Raw genomic sequence first — 15,885 nt, 5'->3', positions numbered from 1 at the left:
TTATAGTGTCAACTCAATCCACACCTTCCTATACACGTACGAATGTACCTGGCCAAATTATTATTGTAGTATTAATATGTGGCTATGTTTGGTTCACTGCTCTGTTCACTTGCATGAGGCTTCTTCATGGATGAACTATTTCAATCTTGAGTAATTAAGACAGCAACCTCCGAGTGCGGGTGCCGTTACTTTTACAACTAACCATTTTTCCCCTGATTGTATGAAATCCAGAGATGAGGATACAAAATTAGATATTACCAGGGTTAATGAGAAGGTTTTGCAATTAAAACAACACTGAAAAAACTGCAGAAATAAATCTGGCCAAGGCAGATTGTTGAGATCCTGCATGGTTTAGTGGTGATGATTGTTTTTTGCTCAAGGAGTGAAACTCCCACTCTGCTCAGTGTAGTCATCGCTGCAGATCACAGGATCAGCCTTAATAGCTCATGCACAACACAATATTAAATTATCAGCAGCCATTCCCATGGAAACTATTTGGTTTCAACAGCTTATGCACATGCCTTAATAAGGCCCTTTATTATCTTCCATTTTTAATGCAATCATTTTTAATATAGAAGCATCCTAAAATAACATACATCAGGCATTCAGACTTCAAAATATGCTTTGGAATATCCTTAAGATAAATAGCTAATGGATCTTATCGTAACAGAGCAAAGAATTCCATGTTATGTTTTCTGCACTGGGATGAGTAAAATCTATATCAAAGTGGTCAGAGTTCTCACCATTTGAAATGTAATGTTATAATATATTCCTGAGAATTTAATTTGCAAAGGAGAAGCCAAATGAATGAATACAGTGGACCAATAACTCTGAAGCTGAAACACAAGATGGTTTCCTCGACAAAAACAGGAAGTGCTGGAATCACTCGGCAGGTCAGGCAGTATCTGCGGCAGGAGAATCAATTGGCGATTGGGATCTGGGGGCCCTTTGGCCGAATAGCTTTTTAAAAAAACCTTTAAAAGGGGAAAGCTAAAAAATAATCTGGCTACGATATGAGGAACGGCAACCCCTTGTAAAGTAATATTTCAAGATCCAGTCAAAGGAGAAAAGAATGAGAAAAACTAAAGGCGACCTATTTAGAAAATATCAAGCAGTGGCAAGGAGCCACAGTACGGAAATATTTCCGAAACCCCAAGGCACCACATACTGGAGGGGCATCTGGAGGTGTACCTGATGAGTGAAGTGGCCATGGGAATATTAGCACTGATGGTACTAGCAGGAATATCCACTGCCTTTTGAAGCTGGAAGTTTTATATTATTTCCTATTGAACTATTTCCCAACATTGTTTAAGAAGGAACTGCAGATGCTGGAGAATCGAAGGTTACACAAAAAAGCTGGAGAAGCTCAGCGGGTGCAGCAGCATCTATGGAGCGAAGGAAATAGGCAACGTTTCGGCCCGAAACCCGGAAGGGTTTCGGCCCGAAACGTTGCCTATTTCCTTCAGGGTTTCGGCCCGAAACGCTGCCTATTTCCTTCAGGGTTTCGGCCCGAAACGTTGCCTATTTCCTTCAGGGTTTCGGCCCGAAACGTTGCCTATTTCCTTCAGGGTTTCAGCCCGAAACGTTGCCTATTTCCTTCAGGGTTTCGGCCTGAAACGTTGCCTATTTCCTTCAGGGTTTCAGCCTGAAACGTTGCCTATTTCCTTCGCTCCATAGATGCTGCTGCACCCGCTGAGTTTCTCCAGCTTTTTTGTGTAACCTATTTCCCAACATTGTTTTTTTCGTCTGATTTCTCTGATTTCAGGGTATTAAGTCTCTTTACACTAGACATGCCGTGTATGGATGTGCATATCTGCTCTAACAGCTTCAAAAACCTTGACAATCTCAACTATGCTATCCCTTTACCTTCTGCATTCCAGGAACTCACACCTCAAATCTAGGACACCTGGTAATATTACACTGGCTAGAGTATAGTCAACACTCCAGGTATGGTCTAACTGTGATTTCTACAGCTGTTGATATTGTTAGTATTATTCTCTCACTTTGAATATAAGGGTTCTTCCCAGGATCAGTCTGAAGAAGGGTTTCGGCCCGAAACGTCGCCTATTTTCTTCGCTCCATAGATGCTGCTGCACCCACTGAGTTTCTCCAGCAATTTTGTGTACCTTCTTCCCAGCATTACTCCTATGATTAATTGTTGTACCTCACCAGTACTTTATAGAGACCTCTGCGCATGGATCCCATTGATTTCTTTCACAGTTCCTAGCTTTTTTTACACTTTAAATAATTCAGTATAGTACTTGGATATATAATGACATCACTGCTGCCTATGTTGAAATCTATTCATCACGATTTTGTCTATTTGCCTAAACTATCAATGTTGCAATATAATGTTATGTTCTTAACTATACTACTTAATATAACCATATAACAATTACAGCACGGAAACAGGCCATCTCGGCCCTACAAGTCCGTGCTGAACAAATTTTTTTTTTTCCCTTAGTCCCACCTGCCTGCACTCATACCATAACCCTCCACCTTCTCATCCATATGCCTATCCAATTTATTTTTAAATGATACCAATGAACCTGCCTCCACCACTTCCACTGGAAGCTCATTCCACACCGCTACCACTCTCTGAGTAAAGAAGTTCCCCCTCATGATACCCTTAAACTTCTGTCCCTTAATTCTGAAGACATGTCCTCTTGTTTGAATCTTCCCTATTCTCAAAGGGAAAAGCTGGTCCACATCAACTCTGTCTATCCCTCTCATCATTTTAAAGACCTCTATCAAGTCCCCCCTTAACCTTCTGCGCTCCAGAGAATAAAGACCTAACTTATTCAACCTATGTCTGTAACTTAGTTGTTGAAACCCAGGCAACATTCTAGTAAATCTCCTCTGTACTCTCTCTATATTCCATCAATATTTGTGGAGTTGCATGTGGATATACAACTATTATACCAACGTGCCATGTATTTCGAGCAAAGAATTTCTCCTCTGACAAAAGTGCTGGAGAAACTCAGCGGGTGCAGCAGCATCTATGGAGCGAAGGAAATAGGCAACGTTTCGGGCCGAAACCCGTAAGGGTTTCGGCCCGAAACGTTGCCTATTTCCAGAAGGATGATTGAGGAAGATACAATAGTGGGGGGAATGAATGATTGAGGAAGATACAATAGTGGCATTGAAGAAACTTTTGGATAGGCACGTGTATATGTGGGGAATGGAGGGATATGAATTATTTTGAAGCAGGTGAGAGTTGGTCTTGACATCACATTCAGAACAGTTCATGTGGGCTGAAGGGCCTGATCACGTGCTGTACTGCTCTGGCTAATATGCCTTCATTGGAAATATTGTTATTTCATTATTTTGATACACAAAATAGCATACAATGAGAAAAATCTATATAATCAAGGAAACATGGTCTTTTTATAAATTTACTCCAGATTACAAATGATACAATTACTGTTTTAATTACTAAATACATTATTAATAATTTGTGAATTGCTAATTCTGAATATGACTCGTCAGTCAAATTCAATTTATTGAATCAATAGATTGTGAAAATGGTGCTTCATACAAATTAAATTAAAAATGTTCACAACTCTGTGACAACTAGATACAATGAGCTAGAAATGATCCTCAGACCTTTGTAAGAGCAGATTAAAAATTAAAAGAAATGCAACCTGTATAAAGTAACTGGAGGAGTCACATAACTACTCAAAATTCACTTTTTACCTGTTGTGTAATTGCCCAGAATCTCCGCCGCATTAATGCGAGGTTCATCTGCACGCCGACTGCTGCAAAATAAGATGTATAAAACAAACAAAGTTATGACAATAATCGCGTTCCTTTCCTGTAATGATCACAAGTTTTGACAGCGCAGGATGAAATGGTGTACAATTTTGGTCGCCTAATTATAGGAAGGATGTCAACAAAATAGAGAGAGTACAGAGGAGATTTACTAGAATGTTGCCTGGGTTTCAGCAACTAAGTTACAGAGAAAGGTTGAACAAGTTAGGTCTTTATTCTTTGGAGCGCAGAAGGTTAAGGGGGAACTTGATAGAGGTCTTTAAAATGATGAGAGGGATAGACAGAGTTGACGTGGATAAGCTTTTCCCACTGAAGATTCAAACAAGAGGACATGACTTTTAGAGAAGTTTAGGGGTAACATGAGGGGGAACTTCTTTATTCAGAGAGTGGTGGCTGTGTGGAATGAGCTTCCAGTGGAGGTGGTGGAGGCAGGTTCGATTTTATCATTTAAAAATAAATTGGATAGTTATATGGACGGGAAAGGAATGGAGGGTTATGGTCTGAGTGCAGGTAGATGGGACTAGGGGAGATTAAGTGTTCGGCACGGGCTAGAAGGGCCGAGATGGCCTCCATGCTGTAATTGTTATATGGTTACATGGTTAAATAATTGACACTGGGGAAAGATCGGAAGGGTTGGTGAAGGAAATCACTGCTGTGCAGTTAGAGAATACTGAAGCAGGTTTGTCGTCTTATTCGTAGGCAGCCCCTTGGGATCAAGCGCGATTTCCTTCACTCCAATTCTGTGGGAACTGAGATGACAGATGAGACCAATGTGGGGACTGCAGACGGTTCACAGACAGGGCGAGAGTTGTTGGAAGAGACATGTAGGTGCTTAGTTTGTCGGGTAGTGCATTCTTGGCACCAAAGAAACATAGAAAATAGGTGCAGGAGTAGGCCATTCGGCCCTTCAAGCCTGCACCGCCATTCAATATGATCATGGCTGATCACCCAACTTAGTATCCTGTACCTGCCTTCTCTCCATACCCCCTGATCCCTTTAGCCACAAGGGCCACATCTAACTCCCTCTTAAATATAGCCAATGAACTGGCCTCAACTACATTCTGTGGCAGAGAATTCCAGAGATTCGCCACTCTCTGTGTGAAAAATGTTCTTCTCATCTCAGTCCTAAAAGATTTCCCTTTTATCCTAAAACTGTGACCCCTTGTTCTGGACTTCCCCAACATCGGGAACAATCTTCCTGCATCTAGCCTGTCCCACCCCTTAAGAATTTTGTAAGTTTCTATAAGATCCCCCCTCAATCTTCTAAATTCTAGCGATTACAAGCCGAGTCTATCCAGTCTTTCTTCATATGAAAGTCCTGACATCCCAGGAATCAGTCTGGTTTATGCTGGGTGCTAGTCCCAAACCTACTTTATCAAACCTAAATGGTCGCGAGGCAGAAATTCTTAAGAGTCAACTTGGATTTGTTGTTTTCTCAACGATGCTATGAGCGTACTTTTCCACTATCTGTCCGGTAATGTCTTGCTATTTCTGAGCTTAGAGTGTCAGCATGAGGAGTCTGGTGTCAGGCTTAAAATCTGGGCCCCAGAAGCCAGCTTGTAAAGGATTGTATGTGACTGGCAGCGGCACTGTTTATGCCAATGGTGAGCGCTGTTAGTTGAAGGCAAGCGGTTACAATGGTGGGAGAAGGGAAGAGATTTGATGTTCCCAGGCTATGAGAAACCAGAGAGGCTGATGTAGGATAATACCCAGTGAAGGCATGTTCTATGTGGAAGAGGAACATAGCCAGCATTGCTGGAAGGAGGTTGGCTCGATATATCTGTAGGAAGTAACAGTAAAGGGGCTGTCCCACTGCGGTGACCTAATTCGCGAGTTGTGGCGAATTTGCCCTTGACTCATACTCGCAGTATGGTCGATACACGAGGTTTAGTCGTTATGAGATATTTGTCTTTAGTAACATCTCCTCATCATGCTCGAGAGTAGTCCCCGTTAGTACTCAAGGCAATCAGCTAGGTTGCGGCATATTTTTATAACAAACACGTTGCTGCAAAAATGCCAGTTCTGGGGTCCATACTTAAGAAAGGATGTACTAGCCCTGGAGGCAGTGCGAGTAAAAAAAGGTTGCTGGAACTCTACTGGAAAAAAAATCGATACTTTTTTGAGGGGCCTTGACTCGTAGCACCGAGGATTTAGTCGTAGAGGGGACATAGTTTGGCATGTTATTTGTAAACTGATAAATCACCCAGAGGGTATTTATGGAATCACTAGATAGTCTTCATCATAGTTGAAGGGAGGCTGAAGGGAAGTCGAAGGAGATCGAAGGAGGTCATCTTCACTCTACACTCTTCAGTGTCCAATTTTCCTGAAGTTAGTCGTAGCTAGTTGAAGCTAGTCTTCAACATAGTCGAAGCAGGTCGAAGGAGGTCTTCAAAATGACATTTTTTCAAACTCTCCTAAACTCTTCTAAACTCGCCAATTAGGTTGCCCAAGTGGGACAGCCCCTTTATGAATATAGTCTATTTTCGCAATCACTGGAAAAATATGAAAATAAATATCAACCAAAAAATGATAAAATGTGATATCTGCCGGGTGCCAGGACATCCACAAATGTGTGCAGTTGTTCTGCTTTATGATGACCCTATTATCAAATGTACAGCACTTTTTGATTTGGAAATTAAAAAAACTGGAAATGCTACAAATATGAATAAAATCAGAAAAGACTGGAAACACACGTCAAGCAGCATTTATGTGAAGGAAATGAGCTAACGTTTCAGGACCGATAATTACGGACCAAACACAACACATTCGCTCCATATTGTTTCACTTCCAAAGATGACCTGCCTGAAGAAAGGTCCTGAAATATCCAAACCTAACCTGAAATATCACTGATCCATCTCGTCTGGAGATTCTGCCTGATCCATTGAGTTGCTCCAGCGTTTAGTAAACCAGCATCTGCTGTTCCTAGTGTCTCCAACTGACCTGCTGAGTCTTTCCAGTAGTTTGTTTATCCTTTTAATTTGGAGCAGTCTGAACAAAATTCTCGCCCTCTTTGTGAAATGAGTTTACCAATTCTCAGCATTTAAAAAAATTCCATAAACAGGTTTAATTTTGCTAATTGCATTATTGACTGTTGTCCCTCAATTTATTTTTTCAAATAAAAACCATTAAGGGGCTGTCCCACTGTACGAGGTAATTCAAGAGTTTCCCCGATTCGAACTCGGAGAATCACAGTAATGGCCGCCCGTCGGTACTCGGGGCTCTCGTGGACATTTTTCAAAATGTTGAAAAATCTTCACGAGCTTACCGCGTTTCCCTAGTACCTGCCGTTAGCGTTACGAGCCGCTAAGAGACGTCCCGAGCTCCGACGTACCCGCTACGTACATTGTACGTGCTTACCACAAATTTGATTTTTTTTTTAATTCGGGAGAGCTCTTGAATTACCTCGTACAGTGGGACAGCCCCTTTACTCCATTTGAGTGGAAGGTATCAGATATGTTTGTCAAACTAAAATCAATACAAGCATTCAATCAAAACATTTTAAACTAACATTTTCATAAATTAAAGGAAGTTCAATAGTCTACCCGAGGAATGTTAAACAATTCAGACTCACATCAGAAATCTGTATTGGGACATAGAAGAATTTACCAAAGTTAGGCAATTTTGATGGCCCAAATTTTCTCTAATGAGGCCTGGCTGCCGAAGCTTTTCACCATGTTTGGCAGGTCCTTGACCTTACCTTCATCAGATCCAGAAGGCCATCTCGCTATTGCACTAGTCGCAGATTGATACATCAGTACCCAGTTGGAGAATCTCCAACTCCATAATCATTTAACATAAGTGGACCAGAACAAAGCAAACCTTCCATTGGAAGTGAAGCTTTGCCTTTAACTTAGCCATACTCAAATTATCCGCGAGCATTGCCACTTTCATTTCACTGCACATCTCGTATGTGTATGTGACAAATAAACGTGACTTGACTTGACTTGAACTGTCAATGGTTTTGGAGCCTTAATGTATATTTGTTTATTTGGCACACATATTTCTCCTTGCAAATATATGTTTTGGCACTATAAACGGATATAAACAGGGCAACGAAACTGGTGGGTGGCTGCTGCGTGCCACAAAGATTTGATGGACCAAATGGCCTCCTTCTGTGTCCTAATGAATTATCAGAAAACCTGTCAAGTAGAAGTGATCAATGTCCTTCCACAATTCCTAAGAAAATAATCTATCCATGTCACCAATTTGTAATGGCTTCCCAAAGATCTCAAGGCATAGAAACTTGTGATTTATTTGTGAAACAGAACACTAGTTTCTTGCCGGAGAAACTCAGCGGGAGCAGCAGCATAAATGGAGCGAAGGAAATAGGCAACGTTTCGGGACGAAACGTTGCCTATTTCCTTCGCTCCATAGATGCTACTGCAGCCGCTGAGTTTCTCCAGCTTTTTTGTGTACCTTCGATTCTCCAGCATCTGCAGTTCCTTCTTGAACACTAATTTCTTGCCTATCACTCAACTTTCCTACCATGATGCTAAAATCCCTGAAGAAAAATCCCTTTAACCACAAGCGATCAAGTAATGGCTAGCCTGAAGGCACTGAGAGTCCTGGGGATGCTGTATTAAAAATAACATTTCTCAAAGTATCACTGTGTAATTCAAACAAGAGGACATGACTTCAGAATTAAGGGACAGAAGTTTAGGGGTAATATGAGGGGGAACTTCTTTACTCAGAGAGTGGTAGCGGTGTGGAATGAGCTTCCAGTGGAAGTGGTGGAGGCAGGTTCATTGGTATCATTTAAAAATAAATTGGATAGGCATATGGATGAGAAGGGAATGGAGGGTTATGGTATGAGTGCAGGCAGGTGGGACTAAGGGGAAAAAAAATTTGTTCGGCACGGACTTGTAGGGCCGAGATGGCCTGTTTCCGTGCTGTCATTGTTATATGGTTATATGGTTAATATGAATGGAATAACTTCAAAAACACAAACCATTACCAGTGTTTGTAAGAATAATACCTACAAAAATATTTTGTTTAAAGTTTAGTATTTTTTAATTTAATTTAATTTAACAGCGTTGAGGCATAATTCATCATCCACATGAATCCAGACTGTGATCCTTTACTTTTCAGGTGCCCTTTAAGGCTGGTTCAGGCAGAAACCAGGTCCTTGCAGTGAGGAAGTTCTATCTCCACAATACCTGTGACACACAGCAAAGTGACATGAATTGTGATGGTGCAATTAATGACAACGGTTTAAAAAAAAAAATAATCTTAAAATAATCTAAAAATCAAAATAATTTTGAACATTTTAAAAGGTTTAAAGCTGACAAATGACCATGGTCATTTGTCAGCTTTAAACCTTTTAATATGTTCAAAATTATTTTGATTTTTAGATTATTTTAAGATTTTTTTTTTTAAACCGTTGTCATTAATTGCATGCGACAGGTCTCAAATATTCAGACATTTAAAAACTAATTGAGTTAATTGGAAAGAATGGATATTGAAAAACAAATATTTGTAAATAATTATATCATTAAAGGTTAAATATTAAAGCAAAATTATTTTTTTAATAAATGATCTTCTTTCCCCTTTCTTGCTCTTTTATCCTCATTGAAATCAGTGGGGTCTTGAGTTGAGACCCCAGGCCTGACTTGGCACAGGCTGCAGGAGCAAATCCAGAGCATAATGCTGGGGAAAGGCAGCAAGACCGTGACTCAACGCAGAACACAAAGGCTGTGGGTGTTACAATGAGGAGCCAATGACTGTTATAGTTTCTGGCCTCCCCCATGCACACTTTACTCCCATATAATGCCCCAGACCCGATGCTTCAACACATGAGCATTATAGACAATAGACAATAGGTGCAGGAGTAGGCCATTCGGCCCTTCCAGCCAGCACCGCCATTTAATGTGATCATGGCTGATCATCCCCAATCAGTAACGGGGGTTCCTGCCTTCTCCCCATATCCCCTGACTCCGCTATTTTTAAGAGCCCTATCTCTTGAAAGCATCCAGAGAACCCGCCTCCACCGTCCTCTGAGGCAGAGAATTCCACAGATTTACCACTCTCTGTGAGAAAAAAGTGTTTCCTCGTCTCTCCGTTCTAAATGGCTTACTTCTTATTCTTAAACTGTGGCTCTTGGTTCTGGACTCCCCCAACATCGGGAACATGTTTCCTGCCTCTAGCGTGTCCAAGCCCTTAACAATCTTATATGTTTCAATGAGATCTCCTCTCATCCTTCTATACACCAGAGTGTACAAGCCCAGCCGCTCCATTCTCTCAGCATATGACAGTCCCGCCATCCCGGAAATTAACCTTGTAAACCTACGTTGCACTCCCTCAATAGCAAGAATGTCCTTCCTCAAATTAGGGAACCAAAACTACACACAATACTCCAGGTGTGGTCTCACTAGGACTCTGTACAACTGCAGAAGGACCTCTTTGCTCCTATATTTGATTCCTCTTGTTATACATTATCTTAATTGAAAATCCACCATCCTGTGCTGTGGATGTTTAATGGAGGAAGATCTGTGTTGATGGGTGAGGAGGATATGATACTCTTTGCTGGGAATGTGTGGGAAATAAGGCATTTGACGTCTGTGACTGTAGGGGAGGGGTGGGGTAGCGTGGAAGGAAGAATTGAAGCTGATAGGTATGTGCGTGGGGGTTGGAGTAGTTTGGTGGAAGGGAGTGTCAGAGCCATGAATGGATTTGGAAGGGGCGGTGATAGGGGAGAGGCAACAGACCCACCCATGTGCTGTGTGTGGGTGGTGTGTTGTGGGGTGCATTGGATCTCATTACCGAGGCTGAACAGGGGAAAAGAACAACCCGAGTCTGTGCTGTGATAGCTCGAGGGCTGGTGTGGCGTGGCAGCAAACATAGATGTTAGAATGCAACAAGAATCCCATGCTCCTGTTTCTTGAGGCACGACTAGGGGGAAGAAGGATCCGGGTGATATTTCCCAGATAAATGGGCGAGTACAATGGGAAAGGCACTCAAGAAATGAGCAAAGGATTGTCCTGAGGAGTGGGGCCATTGGTCAGGTAAGAAGCATGGGAAGGGTTTGTCATTGGTGATTGGCGCCATTGGCTGTCTTCACGTTTGCAGGATGTGGACATCAGGTTCCGGCCTTGGAGAATGATGTGATCACCATCTCAGGAGATGCGGAGTTGGGATTAATATTTGGGAGCGGCTGTGAAGGGCAGCAAGGGGTAGAAGTGGGGATGAGATATGCGTAAGGCCGCTACTTGATGGGGGTGTGAGTTGGGTATTGAACTACATACGCAGGTTGGTCCAGGACTGTCCAATGACATTGGATCATATTATCCATCCTCGGGCAATGTGATCCATGTTCTAATAATGGAAATCACGTCAAAGTCACAAGTTTAGAAGTACTTCACCAAATTTCAGGAGAAAGTTAAATGATCTGAAAATGATCAGGTATTGTGTTTTACAATTGGAAAAAAATCCACAAATAGTGAAATTGGAAGATGTATCTACAAGATGTACACTGATGAAAATGATGTCAAATAGATCTATCACTCATTGGATTCTCGTCCATCTAACTCAGGTGTCTGAATGGTTGCTTTGTCTTTCTGGACTGGCCAGTTCATACAACAGAACCCCTCCTTTGCGAGACTTACATACATATCTTTGCTGCCCTCAATTCTTAAATAGTATTAAACAGAGTGGACTGCTGATGGAAAGCACTGGGTAGAAGTTAGTGAATTTCCTTGCTCAGGCTCGACCTGATGGCATGAAATAGCATGCAGTCTTGAATCAATGTTGAGGATTCCCAAGGTACTTGCTCCCAACTCTGCTGCCACTCTAGATTTAGAGCCTAATGCCCCTGTCCCACTTAGGAAACCTGAACGGAAACCTCTGGAGACTTTGCGCCCCACCCAAGGTATCCATGCGGTTCCCGGAGGTTTTTGTCAGTCTCCCTACCTGCAACCTCCGGCAACCACCTGCAACCTCCGGGAACAGCACGGAAACCTTGGGTGGGGCGAAAAAGTCTCCAGAGGTTTCCGTTCAGGTTTCCTAAGTGGGACAGGGGCATTACTGGTGAAACAGGACATATAATGATAATGGAGGAGTCATTGACTGCGAGAATGATTTAAGTGACTAGTCTGTGGGTAAACTCATCTGATTTTTGGACGTCACCAAATATTTGTGAGCAGGTCTGATTGGGCTAGGGTGTTCTTTGTGTGCTTTGGAAATGAAAGTCGCAACTATTTATTCATTCATTATTTTGTTCACATAGATTTCAAATGGTTTGAAATGATCACTGTTATTTCGAAAGAACATTCTGCAGGACAAAGATAAAATTCACTTTGTCTCACTTGGAGTATTTGCAGCTATTAAACAATTTGCAAATTGGGCTACGCTAGAAATAGAAACTGCACAAACGACAGTCTAAATAGGCCAACCATAAAACTGAGATTTCCCTGCAGTCCCATTAGTTAACCTCAGCTTGGCAGTCAGGTGGAAAGAATTACTTCTGCGAATGGGGAAGGGGATTCCTGCAAGCATCAACGTTTGCCTCGAGCAGGTGTCTGTCTGATCCACTGAGACAAATGAGGTCTGAATCTTCCTAAACTTTCATAAAAGAGAGCAAGGATTTAACGTTCCACACACGGTTGTGACCAAGAAAGAGAGGAATAAAATCTCATTTCAAAATTCAAATTGAGGATAAGATATTCCACCGAGATGTTCAATTTTAAATCTTGCTTCAACGTGGCTGTAATATATGCAATATCAATTTAGCACACAAGCCCAGTGTCACAGCCGAGTGCTTCAGATTCAACCTGATTACAGTGTTGTTCCGGGCAGAGAAAGATTTGCTCAAAATACAAAAGAGATAGCTTGTATCTCCCCAGGTTCTTTCATCTGCAGTTCATCGGTATATTTAACTGTAATGTTATTCAACTCAGCAACAGAAAAAAAATCTGCACTCGTGATGTAGGATGAGCGATGACAATCTATGGAAAAGGTAAGGCAATGTATTTATTTATTCATTTAGAAAGACGCACATTCTGCATGTATCAAGGGATTAAATAACACTGTAATTATCAAAATAAAACTAAAGAGAGACCTAAATGTTTGTATCTGTTTGAAATTTGCGAGAGAGGTATTTTATCAAATGTGAGAGAAAAAAAAAACTATTTTGGTTTGTGTTGGAGGGAGAATGTTCTCTCTGATACACGTATATTCATGTCAAAAGTGTGGTGTTTTAAGGAATCTACATTCGGCACTTGCAGTAAGTCTCTGACTGAAGTCGAAATGTAAGGCTTAAAGAACAAGTGCCTCAATTTGAAGGAGGGTTCCAACCCAATATGTCGGCTGTCCATTTCTCTCTGTTGATGCTGCCTGACCCACTGTATCTCCCCAGCACTCTCCAGTCATGTTATGTACTGTTTCCAAGAAGCAAATGGTGTTTAAATGTTCCATCCCAGGTGTATTTCAGACGATTGCCTCCTTATATCTCAACAAAATGTGACCAATTTGGTTTCACAGAATTCAAAGTAGACTGGTTTGAAGATTATCCGAGGGTATTTTTTCTCAAATGTCTAAATTTAGTCCACAATTGTAATCGCATAATACATTTTTAGAGTGATGCTATTGCAAATTATTTTCAACTGGAGTGAAAGATGAAAACAACTATTTTGGGGTTACTGTGGATGGATGGTACTTTTGGAACAATGTCATGGAATTTTGAATGAACCGTCTTGAAAGCAAACATTTTGATCATTTTCCAACAACAAGTAAGTCATTCCATTGCAATGCTGGACCAGGATCATTAGTGGATATGTCTCTCACATCTTTCTGGCCCCTACTTTGACATGAGCAGGCCACCCACACTTCACCTTGCTGCCACCTTTCTGAGGTCAAGGTTGGAATTCCTCAATCCTTCAGGTTTATGAGTGGACACAATCCCACTGATCTTCCAATCCTGTGATTCCCCCGATCATCAATGCCCCTGTGATTCTCTCGATCCCTGAGGCCCCACCTGTATCCCAAGCATACAATCCCATCGTACCTAAAGGATCTGATTGCTGCCCTCGACTCACAGCAATGTTTTTTTATATTGATCCCCGGGTGTAATACTAGGATCACCACCCCACCCCGATCACTCCAATTCATGGCTTCTTCAAGCCTCTCTCTCCACTGTCTTGATAATTCATCCACCTGCACCATCACTACAGAACAGGTTCCTCACATTTACATCCCAGATTCTGACCCTCAGGTAACACATTTCTTAGGCCTGGTGCCTCTAGTGCAATTAAAATGTGTAGAGGGATCCCCATGAACAGAATGGTTATTAGGGCCCCATGACCCATTGTATGACGAGCTGGAGATATCCCCTCCCCCCCCCCCCCCCCCCCCCCCCCCCCCCCCCCCCCCCCCCCCCCCCCCCCCCCCCCCCCCCCCCCCCCCCCCCCCCCCCCCCCCCCCCCCCCCCCCCCCCCCCCCCCCCCCCCCTCTGGCTAAGAATTCTCCCCACTCCACACTTTAACCAATAATTGATTCACCTCTTCCAATCTTGGCCATTACATTTGGTGGATACATACATAGAAACATAGAAAATAGTTGCAGGAGTAGAGGCAATTCGGCCCTTCGAGCCTGCACCGCCATTCAATATGATCATGGCTGATCATCCAACTCAGTATCCTGTACCTGCCTTCTCTCCATACCCCCTGATCCCTTTAGCCACAAGGGTCACATCTAACTCCCTCTTAAATATAGCCAATGAACTGGCCTCAACTACCTTCTGTGGCAGAGAATTCCAGAGATTCACCACTCTCGGTGTGAAAAATGTTTTCCTCATCTCGGTCCTAAAAGATTTCCCCCTTATCCTTAAACTGTGACCCCTTGTTCTGGACTTCCCCAACATCGGGAACAATCTTCCTGCATCTAGCCTGTCCAACCCCTTAAGAATCTTGTACGTTTCTATAAGATACCCCCTCAATCTTCTAAATTCTAGCGAGTACAAGCCGAGTCTATCCAGTCTTTCTTCATGTGAAAGTCCTGACATCCCAAGAATCAGTCTGGTGAACCTTCTCTGTACTCCCTCCATGGCAAGATTCAATAGAGATAGAGCATTATAACCATATAACAATTACAGCACGGAAACAGGCCATCTCGGCCCTACAAGTCCGAGCCGATCAAGATGACCAACTAAACTAGTCCAATTTGCCTCTTTAGCCCATATCCCTCTGAACCTTTCCTATCCATCCATGTACCTATACAAATGCCTTTTTAAATGTTGTTACTATACTTGCCTCAACTACTTCATCTGGCATCTTGTTCCATATAGCCACCACACATTATGTGATAAAGTTACTGCTCAGCTTGCTATTAAATCCTTCCCCTCATCTTAAACCTATGCCCTTACTTCTTGAATTCCCTTACCCTGGGAAGAAAAGATTCTGTGCATTCACCCAATCTATTCTTCTCATGATTGTATACACATCTACAAGCTCCCCTCAGCTTCACAGGATAAAGTCCCAGCTTCCCAGGACAATCAGTCCCTTGGGCCCTGGCAACATCCAAGGTAAATTGTTTCTGCATGGTTTCCAGCACAATGGCACCTACCTCATGACACTTTCTGAACACAATGCTCAGGTCACCCCCATCTGTTGCCACATCCTCAAGTGCTAAGGTGAGGTCACCTACTGCATGAACTTTCCCAATTTCCCCCCTCCTCCCCATATCACCTACTGCCCCCCCCCCCATCCATGCCCACGTACACCTTTCTTCCCCCCCCCCCCCCCCCCCTGTCACCCAGTTCCTGTTTCCTGTTCCATCCGATCATCTTCCCACCCCTGCCTTCTTTGAGTCCCCTATTTTCCTACCCACACTTCAATCCAATTCATTCCAATTCACTCTTTTCCCTTCCACTAACTATCACTCTGGTTTTACAATCCACTCCTCCTCTTCAATCTTCAATCTTCCACATCTACACCCTTTTGTCTCCATTTTATCTCCACCCATCCCCTCAGCACAATTCTTCACCTGAGCAGGAAACATGTTCCCGATGTTGGGGGAGTCCGGAACCAGGGGCCACAGTTTAAGAATAAGGGGTAAGCCATTTAGAACGGAGACGAGGAAACACTTTTTCTCACAGATAGTGGTGAGTCTGTGGAATTCTCTGCC

The 15,885-nt window shown here is 42.6% G+C and overlaps 1 protein-coding gene across 1 annotated transcript in view; it reads right to left on the bottom strand.

Annotated features, from left to right (window-relative positions):
- cacna2d4a (calcium channel, voltage-dependent, alpha 2/delta subunit 4a) overlaps positions 1-15,885 on the bottom strand; it is a 173,563-nt gene that overhangs the window by 48,408 nt on the left and 109,270 nt on the right. Inside the window, exon 27 of the mRNA XM_055650903.1 lies at positions 3,697-3,758. Coding sequence (XP_055506878.1) covers positions 3,697-3,758 — 62 coding nt within the window. The remainder of the gene's footprint in view (positions 1-3,696; positions 3,759-15,885) is intronic.

Source organism: Leucoraja erinacea, chromosome 19 (genome assembly GCF_028641065.1).
Source record: "Leucoraja erinacea ecotype New England chromosome 19, Leri_hhj_1, whole genome shotgun sequence".
Taxonomy (NCBI): Eukaryota; Metazoa; Chordata; class Chondrichthyes; order Rajiformes; family Rajidae; genus Leucoraja; species Leucoraja erinaceus.
Note: the sequence above shows the minus strand (reverse complement) of the source record. Positions and strands in the feature narration are given on the sequence as shown.